This window comes from Bos grunniens, chromosome 1 (genome assembly GCF_055505025.1).
Source record: "Bos grunniens cultivar Pamir isolate PY7600 chromosome 1, Bosgru_T2T1.0, whole genome shotgun sequence".
NCBI classification, from domain to species: domain Eukaryota; kingdom Metazoa; phylum Chordata; class Mammalia; order Artiodactyla; family Bovidae; genus Bos; species Bos grunniens.
The window spans coordinates 93,075,760-93,100,880 of NC_141165.1; the positions used below are offsets into that span (position 1 = coordinate 93,075,760).

A 25,121-nucleotide genomic window follows, 5' to 3' on the forward strand; every position below is an offset into this window, starting at 1 on the left:
TTACTTTCAAAACCATACATTTTATATGTCATTACACCCATCTTCATATCATCTACACTGAGGTAAACAAATACATGTAAAATCTGAATAACATCTGCTGTACTTAAATACAAATGGTCTTATTAACTCTTCAAAGGACAGATGAGAATGTGCATTGACCCAATTCTTAGCGTCTTGTCCAGTCCCTCTTGAAGCCAATGGCTGGGCAGTCTGTAAACAGGATTTAGTTAAGTCCACTGTTCCCATCCATCCATCCATCCTTCCAGCATTGTTCTGTGCATTCTGTGTGAGGCACTGTGCTGGATAATGGAGAAACTGGGGTAAGTAAAACATGATTCCTACCCATCAAGAAGCTCATAGGGGAAACAAAAAAGCTCACAGGAGAAACAGTCAAATAACTACAGTACAGTGTGATGTCATATAATACAGGCTTGAGAAAAATATTATGATAGCCTCTAACTGCCTAGAGTAATGAAAATAAGGAGTCTGAGAGATAATGCTTGAGTTGGAAACACTTCCAGGGAAATGCACCCTCAGCTGCTAATCCAAAGGACAGAAAATTTTGCTCTTAGTTTTGTTGTTCAGTCGTTGTTGTGTCTGACTCTTTGTGACTGCATAGACTACAGCATGCCAGGCTTCCCTGTCCTTCACCACCTCCTGCAGTTTGCTCAAACTCATGTCCATTGAGTTGGTGATGCCATCCAACCATCTCATCCTCTGTCGCCCCCTTCTCCTCCTGCCCGCAATCTTCCCCAACATCAGGGTCTTTTCCAATGAGCTGGCTCTTCACATCAGGTGGCCAAAGTATTGGAGTTTCAGCGTAAGTCCTTCCAATGAATATTCAGAGTTGATTTCCTTTAGGATTGATTGGTGTGATCTCCTTGCTGTCCAAAATGACTCTCAAGAGTCTTCTCCAGCAACACAATTCAAAAGCATCAATTCTTTGGCAATCAGCCTTTTTTATGTTCCAACTCTCACATCTATACATGATTACTGGAAAAACCATAGCTTTGACTGTATGGACTTTGTTGGCAAAGTGATGTCTCTGCTTTTTAATATGCTGTCTAGGTTTGTCATAGCTTTTCTTCCAAAAAGTGTCTTAATTTCATGGCTGCAGTCAATATCCACAGTGATTTTGGAGGCCAAGAAAATGAAGTCTGTCACTGTTTCCATTTCCCCCCCATCTATTTGCCATGAAGTGATGGGGCCAGATGCCATGATCTTAGTTTTCTGAATGCTGAGTTTTAAGTCAGCTTTTTCACTGTCCTCTTTTACCCTTGTGGCTCAGCTGTTAAAGAATTTGCCTGCAATGCCGGAGACCTGGGTTGGGAAGATCCCCTGGAGAAGGGAAAGGCTACCCACTCCAGTATTCTGGCCTAGAGAATTCCATGGACTGTATAGTTCATGGCGTCACAGAGTCGGACACAACCGAGCAACTTCCACTCCACTTTCACCCTTATCAAGAGGCTCTTTAGTTCCTCTTCATTCTCTGCCATGGTATCATCTGCATATCTGAGGTTGCTGATATTTTTCCTGGCAATCTTGATTCCAACTTGGAACTCATCCAGCCTGGCATTTCACATGATGTACTCTGCATAGAAGTTATTAGTAATAAGCAGGTTGACAATATACAGACTTGACGTACTCCTTTCCCAATTTGGAACCAGTCTGTTATTCCATTTCTGATTCTTTTGCTTCTTGACCAGCATTTAGGTTTCTCAGGAGACAGATAAGGTGGTCTGGTATTCCCATCTCTTTAAGCTTTTAGTTTAGTCAGAAGAAAATTAAAACAGAACGATAATATTTACCAGGGCCTCCTATTGATAAGGCAAAACCACAGTACAACTCAGAAATCTGGACCTCTTACTGCCAGATTTATAGCACCTAAGGACACAGTCCCCACGAGTTTTTAATACTCAAAGACAAAATTCAATTGTAAACATTTGCCCTGTTCTATGTAATGATCTTACCAGAAAGTCCTCTAAGAAGGTCTGTAGGCTTATAGTTTCGTGAAAGGGAGTTTAAATGGCCAAATGCATGTTTCATAAATGGAAATATAGTCCCCGATTTTATATAACCGAATCTCACATTTACTAATTTTGGAACCAGTTAATACCAAACAGTTCTTAAGAGGCAAAGGAAAAAGAGTTGATTTCTCAGTGGAAATTTTGGGTCTAAAGAACAAGGATGGTTCTGAGTCACTGAACTACATGGGTTTTAATCTAACAGTTTTTCTTCATTTTTGACTAAGTACTTTAATCCCGAGATTAAACTACTATCCAAATGTCTTTTTCAAAAAGGAAAAAGGAAGCACTTCAACAGGATGTGCACTAAAACAGGCATCTCCTGTGTAAGTAAGTGCTAAAGGTGAATGCTCTAAACTCCCAACTTGACACCATTTCATACATGAAGACTCCTTGAGATCCCTGCAAGCGTGGACTGCTGCCAACTCAAGGAGAAAAAATATTAAGGGTATGTGAAGAATGAGGAAGAGTTGCTGTTTTATGCAAAATTCCTTTAAAGAGTAAGGACTATTTCCTAAATTTATCAAGAGGTTTTCAATCACTCTTTTTTGAAAGAGAACATAAAGGATGCGAAGGCACAAAAAGGGAAGCTGAAATCCAATTGCAATGACTACTCATGCAATTGGCCCCTTTCTACATGGCTTTATAGAAACCTCCTGAGTACCAAAGAGTTTACGCTTTTACAAAAGAAAGCTCCTACATTGTTGCATGGCACACTACTGCTTCCTTAGACCTTTCAGAAAATAATCCCCAAGTATACTTTACAAACCCTAAAGGGTTTTCTACGTTAAAATACAGCGACAGAGATCAAGTGTAGAATAACTGCAGAACTGTGGTAATGAGTTGTACTAGTTTCATATGAGTGACTTTCTACTCAACAGAATGAGACAAAGGGCGTCACCCCATGGGCATAGTCAGTTTCACAGTGTGGACATACACATATGGATGATCTGAGGCACAAGCTGTGATTGGTCCTAAGAAGATGAAAGGCAGAATCAGGTTCAAAACCCACATCTTACGATTTCTGGTCCTTCTTTAGCAAAGATGTTGAGCGACTTCCTAATTGTATTACATACAATTTGGATCTTTCTCCAAAGTTGCTCCTGGTACAGCATGATAAGGAAAACCAGATATCTGACTTGGTAACAGTATCCAAGGTATAGGTGTCACATTCACAGCAAGCTTCTCACTGTAGGATATCTGAGGTCTGATGCCATAGAGAGGACTATGGCCTGATCATGACTACTAGAGTTCAATTTTCAAAATTTTGGGAACAATCTGATCGTAGCCTTTCCTTCTTGTTACATTATAGGACAAGAATTTAGAGTATTCGGTCAACAGGTTCTCCCAGTAACAGGTGATGTCATCCATCTTTAAGTGGTTCAGAATAAACTGGCTTCCCCTAGAGACAAGATTAACAAGAACAGTTAAGGCATGACATTTGATAAAACTAGTAGCTTACATTTGAGTACTTACCTGTGCCAAGCACTGTTCAGAACACTTCATGTAAATTAACTCTTTGCTCTTAAGAACCAACTCTACAGCCATCGTATCTACTGCTGCTGCTGCGTCGCTTCAGTCGTGTCTGACTCTGTGCGACCCTATGGATAGCAGCCCACCAGGCTCTCTGTCCATGGGATTCTCTATACAAGAATACTGGAGTGGGTTGTCATTTCCTTCTCCATAATATCTACTATACACGTGCATTTGGAAATAGACATTTTTTTTTTCTTAAAAACAAATATATAAAGAGCCAATCCTCAGAAAGGGTACTTGATCTACTTCAAATATTTCAGTCTAACTCTACAAAGGATGGGCTTGGGACATAGGTGAATGTGTAGTTTTCCCCAGGACAGCTTTGATTCTAATTATCTCTGTATAATGAGGCCGACATTCAGATAGCACCATGGTAACAACATTCTTATGACTTTAGCTTGGGAGAAGTAGGAATGATTAAAGTGGAAAAAGAAAAATGAACAGAACTTACCTTTCAGCAATTTCTTGAGCTACATCATCATTTGCTTTTACAAACTGCAACAGCTCCCTAAAATGGAAAGAATTATTAGGTTTTGAAATACAGACCATGCTCATTAGTACTAAGCAGAGAGATAACATACTGAGGCCTGTAGTTAATCTTCAGATATATGGATGTTGGGTTTTTTTAAAGTAAAGCTATCAGGTCCTCACAGGATCAAAATAACAACAAAAAAAAGTACTTTGCACATAGACGAAACAATCTGTTGTAGTTTTGGAACATACTTGGGAAAACAGAGATATGTTCAATGATACACACCAAAAATCAATAGTGAATAAAAAATTTCCCTCCTGTCTCTTGCTCTGGTCCCCAGAAGAGGGCACTGGGCTTACATTTCTGGCCCTTCTCCATATGCCGTCCTAGCTCTTCCCATCATGAGAGGAAATTTGCCTTCGTTTCACCGAGGCCAGTTCTCACACTGTATCTGAAAATTCTTTTGACGATATAACACGATTGAATACCCATATCTATTTAGTCTGAGAGATTAGTGCTTTTCAATGCATACTATCTGAATGTTACATTTTGAATCAGCATTAGAGCACTTAAAAAATTAAATCCCACTCAGTCTAGTTGGATAATAATGCAATACTATCTTTGAAAACAAAATTAAAAAAAAAAAAAGCTTTCAGTGGAAAAAGTCATTAGGACTAAATGTCTTGAATGGCTGGGGACTTAGAGGCAGACTGTGGGAGTCATCAGAGACTCCGCTTGAGGGACGGCTGCTTACTGGACGTTGGAGAGGTCTGTTTTTACTGGGATGTAGTGAACCCATGGCTTCAGCTGTGGGTAGAAGAATTCCAGCCACTCGTCACCAACATGGAAAACAAGTGAACCACACAGAAAGAGGTGTTTGAACCGGAAACTTGCAGCAACACCCCGAAAATTAAACAAATACCTGGAAAACAGAGAGCAAAATATACTTGATACTATATTCCTGCTACCACACATGACATTTTTTTCTTATCCCCTCTTCTTCTCCCCTTTTATTACCCTCTCTTCTTTCTCTTTCCACTTTCAATTTTCAAGGACCCATCAGCATGTCCCTGTGGAGTTCCCATAAACTCCTTGCTCTTCCAGGGGTTAGAGCCTGTTCCTGGGAATATCAGCGTGAGGGGGAAAAAGAAATACTTTCTCCAGGCAGAGACAGATAGAGCCAGCAGCTGGGTGCTGGGCAGAGCGGACACAAGGCTCAATGGAAACAATATCTCACCCTTTGTTTACAAGTTTTTCTAGGCCTAAAGTCTCGAACTCATCATGGTCCCCCCGCAAAGCCTGGTTTTTCCCATAGTGTTCCCTATCTGGTCATAGGTATGCCCTGTTCCCTGTTTCCTCTTAAGAAGTCTGGAGAAGACAACCAGGCATGCCTAATCAATCTTCAAAGAAATGCCCCCTGGAAAATAAAGCTAATAACTAAGAACATTTTCTTTTCAGAATTTCTGGTACCTGTCTCTAACCAGAGCTGCTTCTACTCTGTAGTTCCCACTATGCAGTGTAATTACCATTCATTCCTCTGAGTATCCCCACTGCCCACCTCCTGACCTTGTTTTACCTTCATCTCATTCTTAGTCTTGACATTTAAATATAATACATTAGTTACATATTCCTCATTCATGTTGAACCTTAAACTATTTTTATTAACTTAATAAATGACTGATCTAACTTCAGCTCTTGGCTGTGTGGGGTGCAGAGAGGGGACCCCATCCCTTTGATTATGGGCATGCAGGCTCCCTGGAAGCAGGGACCATTGTCCCTGTTTCATTGTCTCTGCAGTTCCCACAGAACCCAGTCCAGAGCTTTGTGCACAGCAGGCTCTCAGTAAGCAATAACTAATCAATTAACGTGACTTTCACAAACCCCAGCTGGACCCTAGTATTAAAATCCTCACCCAAAGAGAAGCTATTCCAAAAGAAATAGGGAAAACCAGAAGAGTCAGGAGTCCTGGAAATCTTACTTGTATTTGCAATGATCCACAAGATGGACATCCTTAGCAGCTGGCTTTCCCAAGGTATCCTTTCAGGGAAAAGGAAGTTGTTAGTATTAGCAGCAGGGGCATTTATTGAAGACCACTGTGCAACAAGGGTCACTGAACATTTCATCAACATGACCTCCCTGAAGTCTCAGAATGCACAAACTCAGGAGGCAAGACTGTCTCACTTTATAAATGAAGCAGCCAAGGCTTTGAGAAGTTGGGAGACTTGCTCAAGGTCACACAGCTTTAAGTAGAAGAGCTTGGGCTTTAACTTGGTCTGTGTGATTTTAGAGTTTAAGCTTCCCTGGGGCCATGTGACTCTTCGTCTGCACTCAGGAGGTCATGGCCTGCAGCACAACTCACTCTGTGTAAATCATACGGCAAAGGAGGTTACAAACGGTGGCTGGTGGGCTTTAGAGGTGTAGCCCACACACAGATTTTGTTGCACTAGCAAAGTATTTGAAAAATAAATATTCAAACCACTGCCCAGCATTTGTAAGTGGCAGGATACTTCTTATAAAAACCGATTTCCACCTTTCTTGGGAAAAAAAAAAGGAGGATGTGGCAAAGAGAGCTCCTATTCTCCCTGGCAGAAATGACTGGACCTTCAGTGCTCTCTCCCGCTCACGACTGCAGCGCCTGGGGGCATCAGAGTCCGAGACCCCTATCCCCTATCCATATTCCAGCCACCTTAGCAGATGGTGAGGGGAACAAGTCTTGCTTGCTTCTGCGGCCTCCCATAGCAGATGCTGTCATGAATCGATACATTTTTTCATAATTTTTATTTTTTAACAAAGTTTCTTATACTGCACCTGCTTCTGTTTGAATTAAATGATCATGTGATAAATACATGCATCTTTACTTAGTATTTCTTAGTTTTCACTTGGTTTTTCTGACAAGAAGTTTAAACATTTTCTCCTATCATCCTCAAATGGTATATGGAAATTTCAGATGAGGACATTTACAACTTAAGGGTCTTTGAATAAGGCAAGAAAGAGTTAAGAGGATAGAGATGGGACTCCCAACCAAAGAAGCCTGTCACTGCTTGTTTCACCTTAGACTCACTTGGGGAATTTTAAACAAATGAAGATGTCTATATACCATTTGCAGAGACTCTGATTTATTCTATTAATTTTTAAGCTCTCTGGTTGGATTGTATAGTCAGGGTTGAGAACCAATGGTTTAAACCAGATTTTGGCAAACTTAGTGCCCGTACGCCAGATCTGGGTCACTGCTTGTTTCTGTGCACAACCCATAAACTAAAGTTATTTTTACCTCACAAATGGCTGGAAAAAATCCAAAGGACAATATTTTTATGACATGGGAAAATTTTATGAAATTCAAATTTCAATGCCCTAAATAAGGTTTTATTGGAACACAGGCATGCTCCTTTGTTTACATATTGTCGAAGACCGCCTTCACCCTGCAGCGGCAGTGCTGAGGAACTACAGCCCAGACTGTAAGGTCCGAAAAGCCTAAAACATTTACCAGCTAGCCATTTACAGAAAATGTTTGTGACCTCTGGTTTAAACCTTCCAATTAATATAAAATATGAGTCATCATAAGGGCCCAGAAACACAATGTGAGTTTGAAAAAGAATAATTTACACATATACTAATTCTAGTCCATGGAACGGTCTCAACATTCATCCCAGCACTGAGAGGAAACCTAATGTGAAGTTCTACCCAGCTGCAATGTTCCTGGAGTGAGAATGTTCACTGCTGTAGCTCTAGTCAGATGATTGGTGATTACTTTCATAGATTTCCAGGCCTGGTTTTTGGTGTACTCTGCATCAACAAGTTTTGGGTTTTTCCGAGATAGAAGAATGAGAGGATCTCGTTCTGGACTTGTCCTATAAAAGAAACACATGACATAGAACTACGTCTCCTACACCATAAGACCACTCCCAATAGCTGAAAGGTAAGCAGTAATCGGACCCAACACGATGACCATATGCACAGATGAACAACTCACGGGTTATTTAATAGAAGAGGAGGGGGATACTAGATCCTACAGCATCTAGGTGGTCCTGGCTGTTTGCCACTGTACCCTTCAGGGCAGGGGAGTATTTGGCCCTCTCTGCTTGCATCTAGTCTTTAGGATTATGTTATACTACAGCCACATCCCAGGGAATTATTTCCCTTTTAGAAGCTTCATATAACCTCTAATCACTGGTACTCATAGCTGTGTAACTAGGTAATCACCACTCACCAAAACAGCTACATGACCTTTGTTGGGTGTGCTCTGTAAAACCCAGTATAATATTTAAATTAAAAAGAAAACCAAAGGGCTCAAACACCTGAAAACTTATTGTAGAAAAAGTCCTAGTTATGGTTCTAGTACCAGACGATGTTGACATTTGAGGGGTCATGGACTCCCTGAGAATCTGATAACTGTGGACGCCCTCTCTACATATCCCCATATAACTTCAAGGAGTTCCTAAAAGTCTTGAAGTCCACACATGGATCCCAAGTTAAGAATCTGTAATCTGAAGATCTGAGAATCAGAGATGTTGACAAGGAACCATAAGCAATGGTTGTTGGGCTCATTTGCACTCTGAAATCCACCACCAAGTGAAGAGAGAGTGTGACAAGGACACACTAAGAAATCTGCAGAACTCTCTCCCTTCACATTCGTCTTGGTATTCATCTGTCCAACAGATACTCAATGTGCATCTACAAGGTAGGTACTGTTCTCAACACCTGGGATATGGAGCTGAACAACATGGACTCAGTCTTCCCCTAACCTTTTTGCTTTCGCTCTACCTTCCTTCCATGCATCTCTCTCAATTTTCACCAGTTTCAGTCTACGCTTCCACCACTATTTGGCAGCCACATGGTCTGATGAAAAAGGCAGTTAGAAGAGCTAGTGATGGTTCCTGCTCTGCCATTAAGTGGAAGAGAGTCTGTGGGCACAATCATAAAGTACTCCCAGGGAAATGCAATCTCTCAGGCAAGAGGACAGCTCATTGTTCTATTCAGCATTAAATAATTAAAGCCTATCACACTCGTCACACTTTGTAAATGTCTGCTGAATGACTGGACAGATGAACTTTACTTCTTTGAATTTCAATTCAGCTAAAAGTGATTTGGCCAATAATTTGGGTTCTTCTCTAGCCTAAAATTCTGTGATTCTATGTCTTTTTCTTAGTTATCTTCGTTTTCTCTTTGAACTAGAGTTTGCCACACTCTCAAAATTGTACACATTAGCCAGAAGAGTACCTTTGTAAAATGTCAGAAAGTATAATCACCTTGATCCTCGGAAATATGCTGTGGAATTTTTCTTTTTCCATGGCCACTGTGCGGCTGACCTAAAAACAGATTTCATTAGTTTCTGTGTTTCTTCCTTAACTATATAAAGAAGTGTTTGAATAATTTCTAAAGCTTAGCTGAGAGCTTTACATTTCAAAGTAAGTCTGACCCAGGCTACTCAATTCACTAGCAAGGTAATGCCCCAAATCCTTCAAGACAGGCTTCAACAGTACGTGAACCAAGAACTTCCAGATGTACAAGCTGGGTTTAGAAAAGGCAGAGGAATCAGAAATCAAATTGCCAACATCCGTTGGATTATCGAAAAAGCAAGGGAATTTCAAAAAACATCTACTTCTGTTTCACTGACTATGAAGTCTTTGTGTGGATCACAAACTGGAAAATTCTTAAAGAGATGGCAATATCAGACCACCTGACCTGCCTCCTGAGAAACCTGTAGGCAGATCAAGATACGGAACAATGGACTGGTTCAAAAGTGGGAAAGGAGTATATCAAGGCTGTATATTGTCACTCTGCTTATTTAACTTCTATGCCGAGTACATCATGCAAAATGCCAGGCTGGATGAATCCCAAGCTGGATTCAAGATTGCCAGGAGAAATATCAACACTTCAGATATGCAGATGACACCACTCTAATGGCAGAAAATGAAGGAACTAAAGTCTCTAGATGAGAGTTAAAGGGGAGAGTGAAAAACTGGCTTAAAACTCAATATTAAAAAAACTAAGATCATGGCATCCAGTCCCATCACTTCATGGCAAACAGATAGGGGAAAAGTGGAAACAGTGATGGATTTTCTTGGGCTCCAAGATCACTGCAGACAGTGACTGCAGCCACGAAATTAAGACACTCCTTGGAAGAAAAGCTATGACAAACCTAGACAGCAAATTAAAAAGCAGAGACATCACTCTGCCAACAAAAGTCCATACAGTCAAAGCTATGGTTTTTCCAGTAGTCACATACAGATGTGAGAGTTGAACCATAAAGAAGGCTGAGTGCCAAAAAATAAATGCTTTTGAATTGTGGTGCTGGAGAGGACTCTTGAGAGTGCCTTGAATTGCAAGGATATCAAACCAGTCGATCCTAAAGGAAATCAGTCCTAAATATTCATTGGAAGGACTTACGCTGAAGCTCCAATTCTTTGGCTACCTGATGTGAAAAGCGGCTCATTGGAAAAGACCCTGATGCTTTGAAAGATTGAGGGCAGAATAAGAAGAGGGTGACAGAGGATGAGATGGTTGGATGGCATCACCAACTCAGTGGAAACAAGTTTGAGCAAACTTCAGGAGACAGTGGAAGACAGGGAAGCCTGGTGTGCTGCAGTCCATGGAATTGCAAAAAGCTGGACATGACTTAGTGACTGAACAACAATGCTACTCAAAAGAAAAAGCTCTAAATGACATTATGTTCCCTTTTATTATTACTTTATCCTCTGGAGATGCTAGCTAGCAATATGCACAAATCTACTGTTTGGTTAATAAGTTAGCAACATTGAAAGAAAAGTTCCCAAAGTAAATGACATGTTTGCTGCTACTGCTGCTGCTAAGTCGCTTCAGTCATGTCTGACTCTGTGCAACCCCATAGACGGCAGCCCACCAAGCTCCCCCGTCCCTGGGATTCTCCAGGCAAGAACACTGGAGTGGGTTGCCATTTCCTTCTCCAATGCATCAAAGTGAAAAGTGGAAGTGAAGTTGCTTAGTCGTGTCCGACTCTTAGCAATCCCATGGACTACAGCCTACCAGGCTCCTCCATCCATGGGATTTTCCAGGCAAGAATACTGGAGTGGGATGCCATTGCCTTCTCCGAATGACATGTTTAGGGCTATTTAATTCAGTACAATCAGGATTTCTTCCTTACTTTAAGCAAGAGTCTAGAGGATGAGATGGTTGGATGGCATCACCGACTCGATGGACATGAGTTTGAGCAAGCTCTGGGAGTTGGTGATGGATAGGGAAGTCTGGCATGCTGCAGTCCATGGGGTCGCAAAGAGTCAGATACGACTGAGTGACCGAACTGAACTGATTGATAAAATTACTAGGCAACAATAACTGCAGAAAATATCAGATACCGAATCAAGGGCAAGGAAATAAATCACTTCCTGACTTTATGTTTTAGATGCATAGGAAGTATTATCAGATTTAGTCTGATTTTGCAAAGCACTCTGGTATCCTCAAACTGTACTTAGTGCTCCATAAAGACCAAGTCCGCGAAATTCAGTTCTCAGTACCAGTTACCACAACCAGCTTCCCTTGCTGAAACTGCTAGCTCACAGATGCATCATTTTTTTTTTAAACACCAAAAACATTTTGTATCGGGGTACAGCCAAATAACAATGTTGTGATAGTTTCAGGTGACAGATGCATCATTCTTAACTTACTTTGTGGGAACCCTTCACAGATGTTTTTGCAGCGTCTTTCGCTGACAAAGGAGGGGGTCAAACTGAAGTGGAGTTCATGAGGGATTGGTGAGCTGTTTGCTATAATGGAGAAACTTCGCACATAAACTTTTCAGGTAGAGGTACTGTTCAGATACAAATAGTGTCCCATTACTCATTTCTCTTAAGTGAGCCAGTCCTCCATATTTTCCTGGCTTATCTTCCAGTTCTTTCTCACTGGATCATCTTTACCTGATTCTCCAGTCCAACTATTTTTTGCTCTGTCCCATACTCCCTCCTAACAAATCAGAACTACTGTAGCACTGGTGGGTGAGGTGCCGGGGAGAGGGGGTTCCTAGGTGGAACTAGTGGTAAACAGCCTGCCTGCCAATGCAGGGGACATAAGAGATGCAGGTGTGATTCCTGCACATTCCTGCACACATACACACATTGTGTGTGTGTGTGTGTGTGTATATATACACACACACATTGTGTATATACATTTGTATATATATATATATACACACACACACACAACTCATTCTTACAACCTTACAAGATGGCTTTTATTATCCCTACTTTACACAGTTGAGGCCTTTAAGAGGCTAAGCAATTTGCCCAGCATTACACAGCTAGTAAGGTTTAAATCCAGAGTCCCTGTTTTTAAGCCCTATTCTATCTTTACTTTCCGTTCATGCACAATATTCCATTTTATAGCCACGTCATCAGAGAAGGCAATGGCACCCCACTCCAGTACTCTTGCCTGGAAAACCCCTTGGACAGAGGAGCCTGGTAGGCTGCAGTCCATGGGGTCGCTGAGGGTTGGACACGACTGAGCGACTTCACTTTCACTCTTTACTTTCACGCAGTGGAGAAGCAAATGGCAACCCACTCCAGTGTTCTTGCCTGGAGAATCCCAGGGACCGGGGAGCCTGGTGGGCTGCCGTCTATGGGGTCACACAGAGTCGGACACGACTGAAGCGAATTAGCAGCAGCAGCAGCAGCAGCAGCAGCCATGTCATAATTTACTCCATTCCTTATTGGTGAGCTTTCAGGTAGTTTTAAACTTTCTACTTTAAGAAACAACATTGAAGTGAATATCCCTGTATGTACATTTTTGCATACTTGTTTAATTATCTTCTCAGGATAAGTTCTTAAAGTAAAATGGCTGGGTCAAAGGATATACACATTTTACATTTTGATATACTGCTCAACTACCCAACCAAAAACACTGAAATTTTGAGTATAAATTTCCTTAGTCCCTGGGAAAGCTGAATTTAATATAGACAGACTTGAACCACGTATCATCTGTTTTTCCTCTCCCTCATTTTTCCCACCCACCTATCCACCCCTTCAGAAGACCCATGTTAGGATTTCTGTCTTTGGGCAAGCACTAACACTGGTGCTGCCCCAGCCCTCTTTTATTACCCCACTCCTCTGCTGACAGTAGAGTGAATTCTTTAAATCCACAGCAATACTGAATTCTTCTACAGGGTGAAAAGTCAGTCTATGGGGACAAACTCCCAGAAGAGTATAAAGATGGAAACACGCCAGGCAGACACCAATGCAGATCAGGAAACAGATTACTAAAGTTTCAAGGTAAGAAATGAAATCATGAGGCTAGAGATTTTGAATGGAGGGCTCTAAAAAATAAAATTGCAATTCTAAAATCATGAATAAATTCAGCTCAAGAATAAAAGGTGAAGATATCAAAAGAAAAACATATTAACGATTTTTAAAACATATTCTATCTCCCTAAAAATTGCTTATTAGTTTACAAACAATAAGAGTACACAGTAAAAGAGAAGGATACACTTAAGAGTTGTTGCAGATTAAAACAAGTTAAAGACACATAAGGACTAAATACAACACAAGATGCTGGACTGGATCCTGTATCTGAGAAGAAATGTGTCTTATGGGATACTGTTATGACAATTCAATGTTGAATTAACATTGTTTCCTGTAACTGATAATTGCAATGTGATTATTAAGGGAACGCTCTCGCTCTTAGGAATTATGCAGCAAAGAATTAAGGGGTACAGAGCCATAAAGTATGCAACATACCCTCTAATACTTCAGAAAACAAGAAATTATGCAAATATTACACATGTAGCCTACACATACACTGAAGGACACAATGAATCAAGTTATTATCTGATAGAATACCATGCAACTGTTTAAAAGAATGAGGCAGTTTCCTATGTACTGCAGCAACAGCTGCTGCTAAGTCACTTCAGTCGTGTCTGACTCTGTGAGACCCCACAGACGGCAGCCCACCAGGCTCCTCTGTCCCTGGGATTCTCCAGGCAAGCATACTGGAGTGGGTTGCCATTTCCTTCTCCAATGCATGCATGCATGCTAAGTCGTTTCAGTCGTGTCTGACTCTGTGTGACCCCATGGACAGCAGCCCACCAGTCTCCTCCGTCCACAGGATTCTCCAGGCAAGGGTACTGGAGTGGGATGCCATTTCCTTCTCCACCTATGTACTGACATGGAAAGATTTCTAAGACACACCAATTAGTGGGGGAAAAGTTGCCTAAGTGGGACACACTGATAAATTTTTATAAGCATACAAAGTTTTAATATTCAGAAAAAAGTTGTTTTTAAAGAGATTTTAAAAACAAAGTAGATGTACAGCAGGTGGAAAAAGAGCTACAAAAAGAAGAATGTGAAAAGGGTATTTGCAAGCACCTGAGGGCAAAAAAAAGAATTAGAAAACTAAAGTCAAGAATAACTTGGTGAAAAAATGTTAACAACGTTATTATTTTTCTCTCTCTCAAAATTATGTTCAAAATGAAATGCTAAATAAAAAATGACAGTCTCACAGTCTGGCGGACACAGGAAATATTAACTAGTGGAGAAGATAATGCACTTGGAAACCTGGATTTCAGGCCTAAATTGGTTCCTTGACCAAAGTCACTTAACCTCTCTGAGTCTGCATTCCCTCATCCCTGAAAGAAAGAGCTGGACAAGAACAACAAAGTATGAGGCCAAGTTATCTTAAAAAATAATTTCCCAATTAAACCTATTGAATAATTGACTTGTTTATTTAACCAGTGGCTCTAGCAGACAAAGAGGACTACAGCCCTACATGCTTCTCCAGAAAAGGGATGTTCTCTTCATCTCATTTAAATATGTAGTCACACTTAATACAGGTGATAGATATTTGTGAAAATGAAGTTGAATTAAATTATTGCTTTCTCTACATCTGAGAGAAGAACTAGAAAGACTGTGTTTCTAGAAGTTTACTAATTAGGCACCAATGTCGTTTGGATCATTAATGTAAAATGTAGCTAGGTAAGAAACACCTACAGCTTGATGAATGAGACGATCTAAATTCTGAAATGATGGCAGGATGCAGACAACAGGCCAAGGCAGGTTTCAATCCTCAGTTACAGATGATCTGAAATAAGCTTGAACTTGAGATGCCGATGGGACATTTATGCCCACCCCATCCCTGCCTGAAGAACTTGGCTCTTAATTATAAATACATTTATGTTCTTCCAAGTAATTTTCTATCCTTCCCCACAATATGATCATTTATTCTTTCCTACTTTTAAAAGAAATTCACTCTTAAAGAATCTTAAAAGTATAGAAAAATTTAAAGAAGAAAAAAAAGAGGCTTCTATTATCCCTCCCACAGAAGCACTGCTGACATCTTTTCTATGGATATGCAAATACTTCTATACACATATAAAATTGCTTATGCTATAAAGTGTTTTTTTGTCTTTTAGCTTAAAAGTTAGTCATTTTACAGAAAATAATTGTTTATACTTAACTGTTTACTTCAAGGTGACCCAAAAAGAGGGACAAATAAAACCTCTCTAGAGGACCTACCTTACCAGATCTTCCCTGAAGAGGTCCCACCGTCCAAGACCCATAGGATATATTGGCCAAACAGCAGGTCCTCCTTCCCAAAATGTCCAAGCAGGATACATGATATCATGGTACTCTGATGTCTTCAACAGAAAGAGAGAGGTTATTTTAAATCAGTCTTGGAGCAGAGGAAGCAGCAGCAAACTGCACTCATGTCACGGGATCTGGAAAAGGCCTTGCCCCTGTGTCACGCCATCAAAGACACATCTAAGTCTAGACTCTGGATGCTAAAAGGCAAAAATGATCATGGGTTAAAATTCATGGGCTGACTGAATCCCAGAATATGAAATCACACTAAATGTCAACTTTTCCAGTTCCCAAAAGTTGTGTTTTTCTAGAAGAAATATACTGTTGGAGGTTTTAGTTTAAGGAAACGATATACCCAATTCTGAATGACCACATAGCTTTCTCATCTTTTAACTGATATCATACTTGGAGAGTATATGGTCCTGCTGCTACTAAGTCGTGTCCGACTCTGTGCGACCCCATAGATGGTAGCCCACCAGGCTTTGCCGTTCCCTGGTATTCTCCAGGCAAGAATACTGGAATAGGTTGCCATTTCCTCCTCCAATGCATGGAAGTGAAAAGTGAAAGCGAAGTCGCTCAGTCGTGTCCGACTCTTCGTGACCCCATGGACTGCAGCCTACCAGGCTCCTCCGTCCATGGGATTTTCCAGGCAAGAGTACTGGAGTGGGGTGCCATTGCCTTCTCCATATATGGTCCTACCAGTTCTTAATGATTTCCTAGATAAGTCTTATAGGAGCAAGAATTAGGAAATACAATGCAATAGTTAAGAGTGTGGGCTCTTGAGAAAGATTATCTGACTCCACCTCTTTCCAACTCTAGGCAAGTTACTTAATTTTCCTACGCTTCAGTTTCCTTATCTTTATAACTAGAGAAATGATAATATCAATAATAGTATCTATCTAACAGGCTTGTTTTAAATATTAAACGAGTTAATACATGTAAAAAACTTAGAACAGTGACACATAGTAAATACTCAATAAGTGTTAGTGTTACCTAATACTGTGGCGCTTCTGAGCTCATATTGGTTGGTCAATAAGTTCTGAGTTATTTTTTGGTTATTTTTCTTTTTTAATCGGGGTCAAAAGTAATGATGGGCAGAAAGGGGGTAGGGGTATTATTCCACACCTTTTGAAAAAAGTTTGAAACCATTTGAAACCTTTATATGGTTACTTCTGTTAAAATTCTGGCCAGTGATAAACCTCTAATTCTACTGTCTTCCACTGGAATTACATATGCAATATGCTGTTTGCCTTCTTTCAAATATTTAAAAAATGGTATGCGATTCATCAAGCACCTCAGGCATAACAGCTGCTCAAAAGAAACTGCATATTTATTATAAAGCTGACAGACTAAAATCCCTGCCTGGCAAACTAGGAATCATTGGTTTAAAAAAAAAAGAAGCAGGGGGAAGGAATTAAAGATGAAAGGAAAGTTAGTATATTGATGATCATACTTCATTATCCGCAGAAAAAAACAGATAAATAATAAACATAAACCCTTACTGACTTACATGGGAGCCTCTATCTGTTCTTCTGAGAGGGCCTCATGACAAATAACGGGACCAAGCACTTTTGAGAATTGAGGCTAAACCATGGGAAATGCAACACAATGTGGCCTCAGCCCACTTGCAGCACAGGAAATAAACAAGTCTAGACAGAAAGTAAACTCTGATAAAGAAAAAGTGGGGAAAAACTCCCTCTGCTTTGGAGACACCAAATCAGAAACAGTTCCTTTTCCCAAAGTCTGCAGGGTTTTCCCAGACCTACTCTTCTCCCATAGAGTTTTCCATCCACTCTCTTCTAGCCTCCCCCATCCCTGCCCCAAGTGCTTTCATATTTAGTCCCTAGGGAATGAAGGCCCATTCCTGCTAATACACCATTTGCAAGAAGCTGAGCACTAAGATATTAACTGCGCCCTATTCTCCAAGCCCACAAGCATGTTCCAGCACTCCTATCTCTCCATAACGAGACTCGAAGATCACCCTCTCACATGTCCCCCTCAGGCACCTCAGGCCTATCCCCTCAGTGTACTGTTTGGGTGCAAACTGTGTGGTTATTTGAGAACCTTTAGTCTGACCATTAGCCTGGCTAGGACCCTGGGATATAGTGGCCAGGCAGATGATACGCAGTAGCATGGGGGATATATACATTGTAGGAGCTCAATATTTTTGTTGAAAGTCCATGAGCTTTCTTGGGTCACTCTCTCCCATGCTCTGCAGGTTCTCTGAACCCCACCTCCAATTTCTTAGAGGTTCCTCAGGCTTCTCTCATTCCTCACCCTCCACCCTCAGCCCTAGCTAAGATCCCAAGCAATCATACTCATCACTTACAGGTCCTCACCTCCTCCTCAGTCTTATCATTCAATGACTGTGAAGCTAACAGGGACACAGACCTGCTTTGGAACCTCAGGCCTCATCCACACCATTACCCATCAGACTCTGCCACATTCAGTCATCTCCTGCTTATGACCTAGAAGACCACCCTCCATCCCCTCAGACAGCCCTTTCTGTACTTACCTTACTGAAGGAGAAGACTGGAATGGCAGGCTCCATCCATTTAGGAACCTGAGGATAATCTCGCACATTGATCACCATCTCCATGTCAGGGAGGCGCCCAATAACTTCCAAAATAAAGTGTTCAACACCACTACACCTGTCAACCAGAAATACCACAACTTCACCAGATCAGTGCCTGCTCTCAGACAAGGCAGGGTCCCACTGACACTTGCAAGGTAAGACAACCCAGCATTCAGATCACTGGCCTCCTGCAAAGCGTCCTGAGAGCAATGCTTCTGAAAGGACTATTCCACTCTTTCATGTGGTGCAAGTTATCTTTTCTGGCTAAGCTTCTCCAGCTTACAATAATAAAATTCTCCAACTAGAGCATCCTAAGTTTGATGGGAACATTATTGCTACTCCTATCACTTCCTCTCCTCTTTTCATTTCCAGCATTTATTTCTCCTACATGGAATAGTTTAATTAGTAAGCAAGATGTAAATTTTGATAGGAACTGGAAAAGCTGATTTTCTAATTATGTCCCCTGGGCTTTGCGTCTCACAAGGACATTATTTTTATTTCCACCATAACTAAGTCTCATAGTTTATGAGGAAGGATAAAGAACCTTTCATTACCTTCAACCTAAATACAGAACATTCTCAAGAGCAGCTTTGCAAGCCAGAAAGAATGCCAGGTACGGAATCACAAAGATTGTAACATAGCTTTCAGAACAGATTTTCTAAAAGGATTTCTGGAAAGAAAGTAAGTATACACTGAGAGCTAACTTTCCTGCCCCATCCTTGAGGTCCGGACCAGCACAGTACTGGTAGCAACATTCCAAGGTCTGACCAAAATTTTCTGGCAGTGTGATAATGACTGATTTATATATAGGTTGATGACTACATATCAATATATAGGGTGATTACTAAATATCAATCGTTCATAAACGTAAGAAAAGATGGTCAACTGTACTACTAACAAATAAATGCCCTCAAAGCCACAATTATAAAAACAGAGAATAAAATGGTGCTTATCAGAGGCTGGGGAAAGACGGGATAGGACAGATGTTGTTTAAGGGAACAAAACTTACAAGGAGCAATAAATAAGCCATAGGGATCTAATGCACAGTGAAGTGAATATAGATAACAAAATGGTATGATAATTATCAAACTTAAGAGACTATAATTTAATCATTTCCACTACTAAAAAAGAAAATAATTATGTAACATGATACAGAGGTGCTAATTGTTGCTACAATAGAAATCATATTAAAATAAACTTATCAGACTAATGTTATACACCTTTAATTTACACATTATATATTAAATATATTTCAACAAAAAAGTATCAACATGACAAAATAAAAAATCTAGTGAAGCTACATGCTACTTTCTACCAATCAGATTGTCAAAGATCAAAAGAGCCTGATAATACATAGTGTTACTGAGTGTGTGAGGTCTGTTCTGAGCATGTGATAAGTGGGTGGTGAATGTGTAAAAACAACCTCTTTGGAGGACAATTTGCTCCTATTTATTGAGATTTAAAAACACTTTATTTGCCTAATTAATTTTACTTCTATACTGTAGATATATTTACAAAGGGACTTCCCAGGTGGCGCTAGTGATAAAGAACCCGCCTGCCAATGCAGGAGACCCAAGAGATGCGGGTTCGATCCCTGGGTCGGGATGATCCCCTGGAGGAGGAAATAGCAACCCACTCCAGTATTCTTGCCTGAAGAATCCCATGGACAGAGGAGCCTGGCAGGCTACAGTCCATGGAGTCACAAAGAGTCAGACACGACTGAAGCAACTCAGCATGAGTGTTCAAAAGTCTAAGTTCAAGAACGCTCACTGCAGCGTTGTTTCCATTAGTCAAAAATTAAAGGGGAGAGATGGGGAATAATTAAGCATTCATTGATACAGAACTGAATAAAGAAATCCATACAATGGGATTTTTATGCTGCTATGAAAGAGTTCTCCATGTACTACTCCTATGGAACAATTTCAAAATCTACTGATACATGGAAAGGAAAAGTAAATTGCAGAACAGAAGATACAGCATATTCTGGTTTGCTGGTGAATCTAGACAATTGTATATGCAGATTATTTCTGGCAGGATATACAACTGTAGCTGTCTCTTGAGAGGAAGACTCAGGGACTAGTGGTATGGTGGAGGGCATCATTGTATATACTTTTGAGTTAACCAAATATTTTACCATGTGCATATAATACTCCTTTGATGTTAAAAAAATTACTAGTTACAAAGTTTAAAAAATGTATTATTGTATTTTATTATATATTATTAATTATATAATAATATTATTACATATGATTATAATAATACATTTACATGTATTTACATTTACATGTTAACAGCTAAAACATTTGCTATTTTCTTTCACACCTGGCTTTTAAAATAGCACTCTATCACGTACTGCATGATTCTATTTATATAAAACTCAAGGAAATAATCCATAATGAGAGAAAGCAAATCAGTGGATACCTGAGGACAGGGATAGGACAGGAGGAAGGCATGACAGGGAAAAGGGGAAAGAAGGGCCACAAGGTAACTTTTGTAGTGACAGGTTCATTATCTTGGCTACAAATACATATATATATATGAATATATATTAGATACATATTTTGATATATGTATCAAATTGTACACTTTAGATATGTGCAATTTATGTCAACCATACTTCACTAATGCTATTATTTAAAAAAAAAATGTTATTCTCTATCTTTGAAATGATGCATCTCCAGGTGCTTAATTAGATGGTGCTCCAGTTCCTTAGCTCATCCTTGAAATGGTGAGTTTACATGTCCTTTTGTTCAGAACTGAATTCTTTAAATGTCACTGATATTTCTCAAACTGGGTGAATTAAAAGATCTAGACCTAGAAAGATACTACTTTTGGCCAGATAAAAGTCTGAGATATTACACAACTGTGTCCATTTCATTAAGCTGGTTCTAAATATTTTGTTTTGTTTCTCTTTTATTTAACTCTCAATTCTTTAGCTGTGTATGTAATTGGGGCAGGGAACTTTCAATGTATTAGAACTCTAGACGATTTTATTGCCAATGAAAGGTCCCATCCTCTCTTAAGAATATTTCTAAGAGCTCAAGATTCTGACCACAATGCTCTGGAGTCAGGAATAAGAGCTATGTGCCTTGCAGAAACTTCGAGAGCACAATTTAATTCGATCCGGAGATTGTTCAGCTAACTATCAAACACTGGAAAACCTTTTAAAGTCCAAAAGGATCTATATTCATATTTTCTTTCTCATTTGTAGAAATCACAAATTCCTCTATACTCATAATTTGTAGTTAAAGTCTCTACTATTGCTCCAAGTAATGAAACAAATGTCTATTTAAAATATCTCAATGATTTTCCCCACTACCACCTTACTTGCCCCTGACACTTGAAAACCAAAATTGTGATTACCTCAGAATATGGGATATTAAATGATCTTTATATTTTTCTGTTGTTGTTTTTATGTATTTTTGACAGTGAAAATACACTAATTTGTAATGAAGTTATTATGACAAAATATAAATCCTTGTGACCAAATAGATGCTTGTTTTTTTACAATACTGCTCATTTATTTTACTTGTAATGGCATACGTCATTTAGAAAAAAAGGTCTTAGTAAGGGAATACTCTGCCTTTGTAATTTTATAAAGATTTGAGGGTTTTTTTTTTTTTAAAAAAAAGGACTCCTGGGAATTCCCTGGCGGTCCAGTGGTTAGTACTCTGAGCTCTCACTTCACTTCCCCGGACACGGGTTCAATCTCTATTTTGGAAACCAAGATCGCACAAGCCAGGCAGCTGCGCCAAAAAAAAAAAAAAAAAGGCTTGAACGAGGAAGGTTTATTATTTGTTGTAAATAATGCTGCCTAAGGGCAATTTCCAGGCTCAGTCTGTGACCCTCCCCATCAGCCTTTAGCCCACTGATAAGGAACTTCAGCTCTCACAGCTAAAGTCCTGCCCAGAGTGGCCTGTGTAATCTGCAGCCCTAGTTATTTCTCTTGCCTTTCTGCCACCTTTCTTTGAATAGTCAGTATCTAGAACAATAGCTGTCCCCTGACAATCAGTCATCGCTTCTTCTTCAACCCAGCTCACTCACACTAGTTAACATTAGCCTGTGTCCTGCAGCTGCTGTATCTGGAGAAGAAGGGGTAGAGCCAGATCCAGTACAACCAGTGATGTGCCCCAGCCTTACAAAGAGAGAGGAGACAGATGTCACTATTGTGTGGTCCTGAAATGTGAGGGTTTACTTCTAAGTCCCTTTAATTGGACTATATTAGAGTGTCAGTTGCTCAGCCGTGTCTGCTCTTGTGACCCCATGGACTGAAGCTCACCAGGCTCCTCTGTCCATGGAATTCTCCAAGCAAGAATACTGGAGAGGGTTGCCATTTCCTTCTCCAGGGGATCTTCCCAACCCCAGGATTGAACCCGGGTCTCCTGCATTGCAGGTGGATTAGTATTAAGTAAGCAATAAGGTCAGAAGATATATGTACCTTACAGCTCTTACCTTGAGGGGAACATGCAGTCACTTTCCCGGTATAATCTGTTCTTAATTATCTGATAGTGGGTCCCTAGCTTCCGTCTGACTACCTCTGCCATCATCTTCCTGGAGATACCGCCTCGGAAAGGAGTTAGATCCTCTTCTATGACACTGGAAAAGAAGGGGAATCATCAAGGAAAGCAGCCCAAGAGAAGGGTACCATCCCAACTCTTCCTATCTGTAGGTCTGGGCTCAGTATTAGAGAGCATAGAAAGCTTCGGGAAAGAAGAGGGAGCAGGAATGAGCAACCTCTTTCCCAGAAGCACCACAGGTAACCTAAAATAACAACAAAGCAACAGAAACGAAAAAGCAAGCCAATATCGAGCATCTCTTCCCCCTCCCTCCACCTGGCCTGCCCCTCCCTTGCCTGATGCATATTCCTTCTCAATACTCCTGTCACACCTGTGTCCTCCCAGTCACTGCAGTCCCGCTGACCTTTCCTTCTCCAAATTCCACAGAAGGCACAGCTTATGCCTTACAGCTTGAAACCGAGTCTTACGTTCTAGCCTGTTCGGCCCCTACCACCCCACATACTCCAGCAGTATGTGTGACTGACAGGAGTAACTAGGAATTACACTATTTTGTATCCCTTTTAAGGCTTGGTACAAACCAAGTTTTCAGTAAGTATCACATGCATCAGGTAAATTTTTTGAGGAATTATAAAATAATGAATGTAATGAGGAGTTAAAGGACTCTGTTATTTAACTGATAAGGAATCTGATATCTAGAGAACTGACTTGGATCTGAGACCTGAATCTGGCACTAGAATGTAAGGCTGATTTCAAAGTAATCTTTCTACCATCACACCCTAGCCTTAATTTGCATACATTAAAAGATAACCAACAGGAAACATAATTTGATTCATTTAAAAATATGTTCATTCCTTCAACAATATTTATGGAGTACTTACTGAGAGTAGGGCTTCCCTTGTGGCTCAGCTAGTAAAGAATATGCCTGCAATGAGGGAGACCTGGGTTCCATCCCTGGGTTGGGAAGATCCTCTGGAGAAGGGAAAGGCTACCCACTTCAGTATTCTGGCCTGAAGAATTCCATGGACTGTATAGTTTACGCGGTTGCAGAGTCAGACACAACTGAGTGACTTTCACTTACTGAGAGTCAGCACCAGGAATACAACAGCCAATGTAGGGCATATGCCTTGACCTCAAGAAGCTTTCAGTCCAGTGGGGAATGCAAACAAGTACATTCCTACAGGGAGTTAACAGGCAATGCTGAGACCACCTGGGCCTCTACTATCCCAGTGTATTTTTATTCTCTAGAAATCAGAAAACCACCTCAGGGACCCTGTCTGCTCTCTGACCACTGCAACCAAGGTCTCTTGGGGATTTTAGGGGATTTCCTCCTGACAAGATCTAAATTCTTAAAGATGGGTGAAAGAAAAGAACTCACCCGTGGTAACAGCTGCAGTTTGGACTTGAACATGGTTCGTAATTCTCCAAAGCCCTGTTAATTTGGTCAATAAATACTTTCCATTTTGAACCTTCAAAAAGTGAAAAAAATGAAGGTTAACAAAACACCCCTGAGTATTCTTATTCACTAGCAGCAGGTAAGTAGAATCCACAGAAAGCCAAAACTTTTATTAGACACCCCCTTTTCATCCCACTGGTGGAAATGGACAGCCAGGAAGGTTTCATTCTACAGCTCTCCAGCACTCAGGTCAAGTCTGCTCCTCTACTCTGGCTGCCAGACATCCAAGAAAGGGGAAAATTTCCAAGCTTAATGCCCAGCACTCAGAAGGTTACGGATAAATTGGTCACACAGATACTCAGTTTTTACTAATCAAACTGAGCCCTATAAAGAGGATCGATTAAAAGCCCACAGTAATTAACCCTCCTTTAATCTCTTCACGCAATGGACTAAGAACACTACACACACACACACACACACACACACACACACAATGGACTACGAACACTACACACACACACACACAATGGACTACGAACACTACACACACACACACACACACACACACACACACACACACATACACACACACGAATTATCCCCCAGTGTGTCTTAGGGAGGTGCAAGGTAGCCAAGCGTGGGCCATACCCGCTGTGGGCATGCCCTCCCCTACCCACTATCGCTCTGAATTCTGTAGGATGGGTTACTCTCCAGGGTTCTAGGCAGGAGAAGCAGTGCCGGACACCCAGAGGCTCTCTGCTCCGAAGAGCCGCCGTGCCCGCTGCCCAGCTCTGCGCCGCAGCGGCCACAGCACGAAAGCGGCGCCAGCAGCGCGGGAGAGCGAGGGGCGCGGGAGAGCGCCCCGGAACGCGGCCAGACCCCGAACCCCATCGGTGAGCCCGGCCCTGTACGGAGCACACCTGACTCCTTCTCGCGGCCCGGCACCGGGGGCAGGAGTAGCAAAAGCAGCCACAACCAAAGCTGGGAGGACACCCCCAGCTCCATCGCCTGCCACCCAACCGCGGAGTCCCAGTTGCTGCGCGGACGAAAGCGGAGCCCCGCAC

General features: G+C 40.9%; 1 protein-coding gene across 3 annotated transcripts; it reads right to left on the reverse strand.

Moving 5' to 3' along the window:
* POGLUT1 (protein O-glucosyltransferase 1) lies at positions 1–25,121 on the reverse strand. 3 transcript variants are annotated; one of them, XR_015165046.1, is made up of 11 exons: positions 24,978–25,121; positions 24,040–24,130; positions 22,600–22,743; positions 18,088–18,223; positions 15,507–15,628; positions 9,279–9,338; positions 7,714–7,880; positions 6,011–6,069; positions 4,787–4,954; positions 4,012–4,068; positions 1–3,426 (listed from the first exon to the last, which is right to left on the reverse strand). XR_015165046.1 is itself a non-coding variant. In XM_086404406.1 (11 exons), exons 1-11 carry the CDS (start codon positions 25,060–25,062, stop codon positions 3,270–3,272), a joined length of 1,179 nt encoding a protein of 392 aa, XP_086260532.1. In that variant the 5' UTR covers positions 25,063–25,121; the 3' UTR covers positions 1–3,269. The 3 variants fall into 3 exon arrangements, 2 of the variants coding, with proteins under 2 accessions (XP_086260532.1, XP_086260547.1); XM_086404406.1 differs by having other exon boundaries at positions 7,781–7,880; XM_086404421.1 differs by lacking the exon at positions 18,088–18,223 and having other exon boundaries at positions 7,781–7,880.

Bases quoted from the DNA above. Each gene is read 5' to 3' on its own strand.
- POGLUT1 (XM_086404406.1), bottom strand. From the start codon at position 25,062: ATGGAGCTGGGGGTGTCCTCCCAGCTTTGGTTGTGGCTGCTTTTGCTA. The intron at 9,339-15,506 runs GTAGGTCCTCTA...ATCTGTTTTTAG, and splicing joins TTCAGGGAAGATCTGGTAAG to GTCAGCCGCACAGTGGCCAT. The intron at 3,427-4,011 runs GTAAGTTCTGTT...TCTTGTCTCTAG, and splicing joins GCTCAAGAAATTGCTGAAAG to GGGAAGCCAGTTTATTCTGA.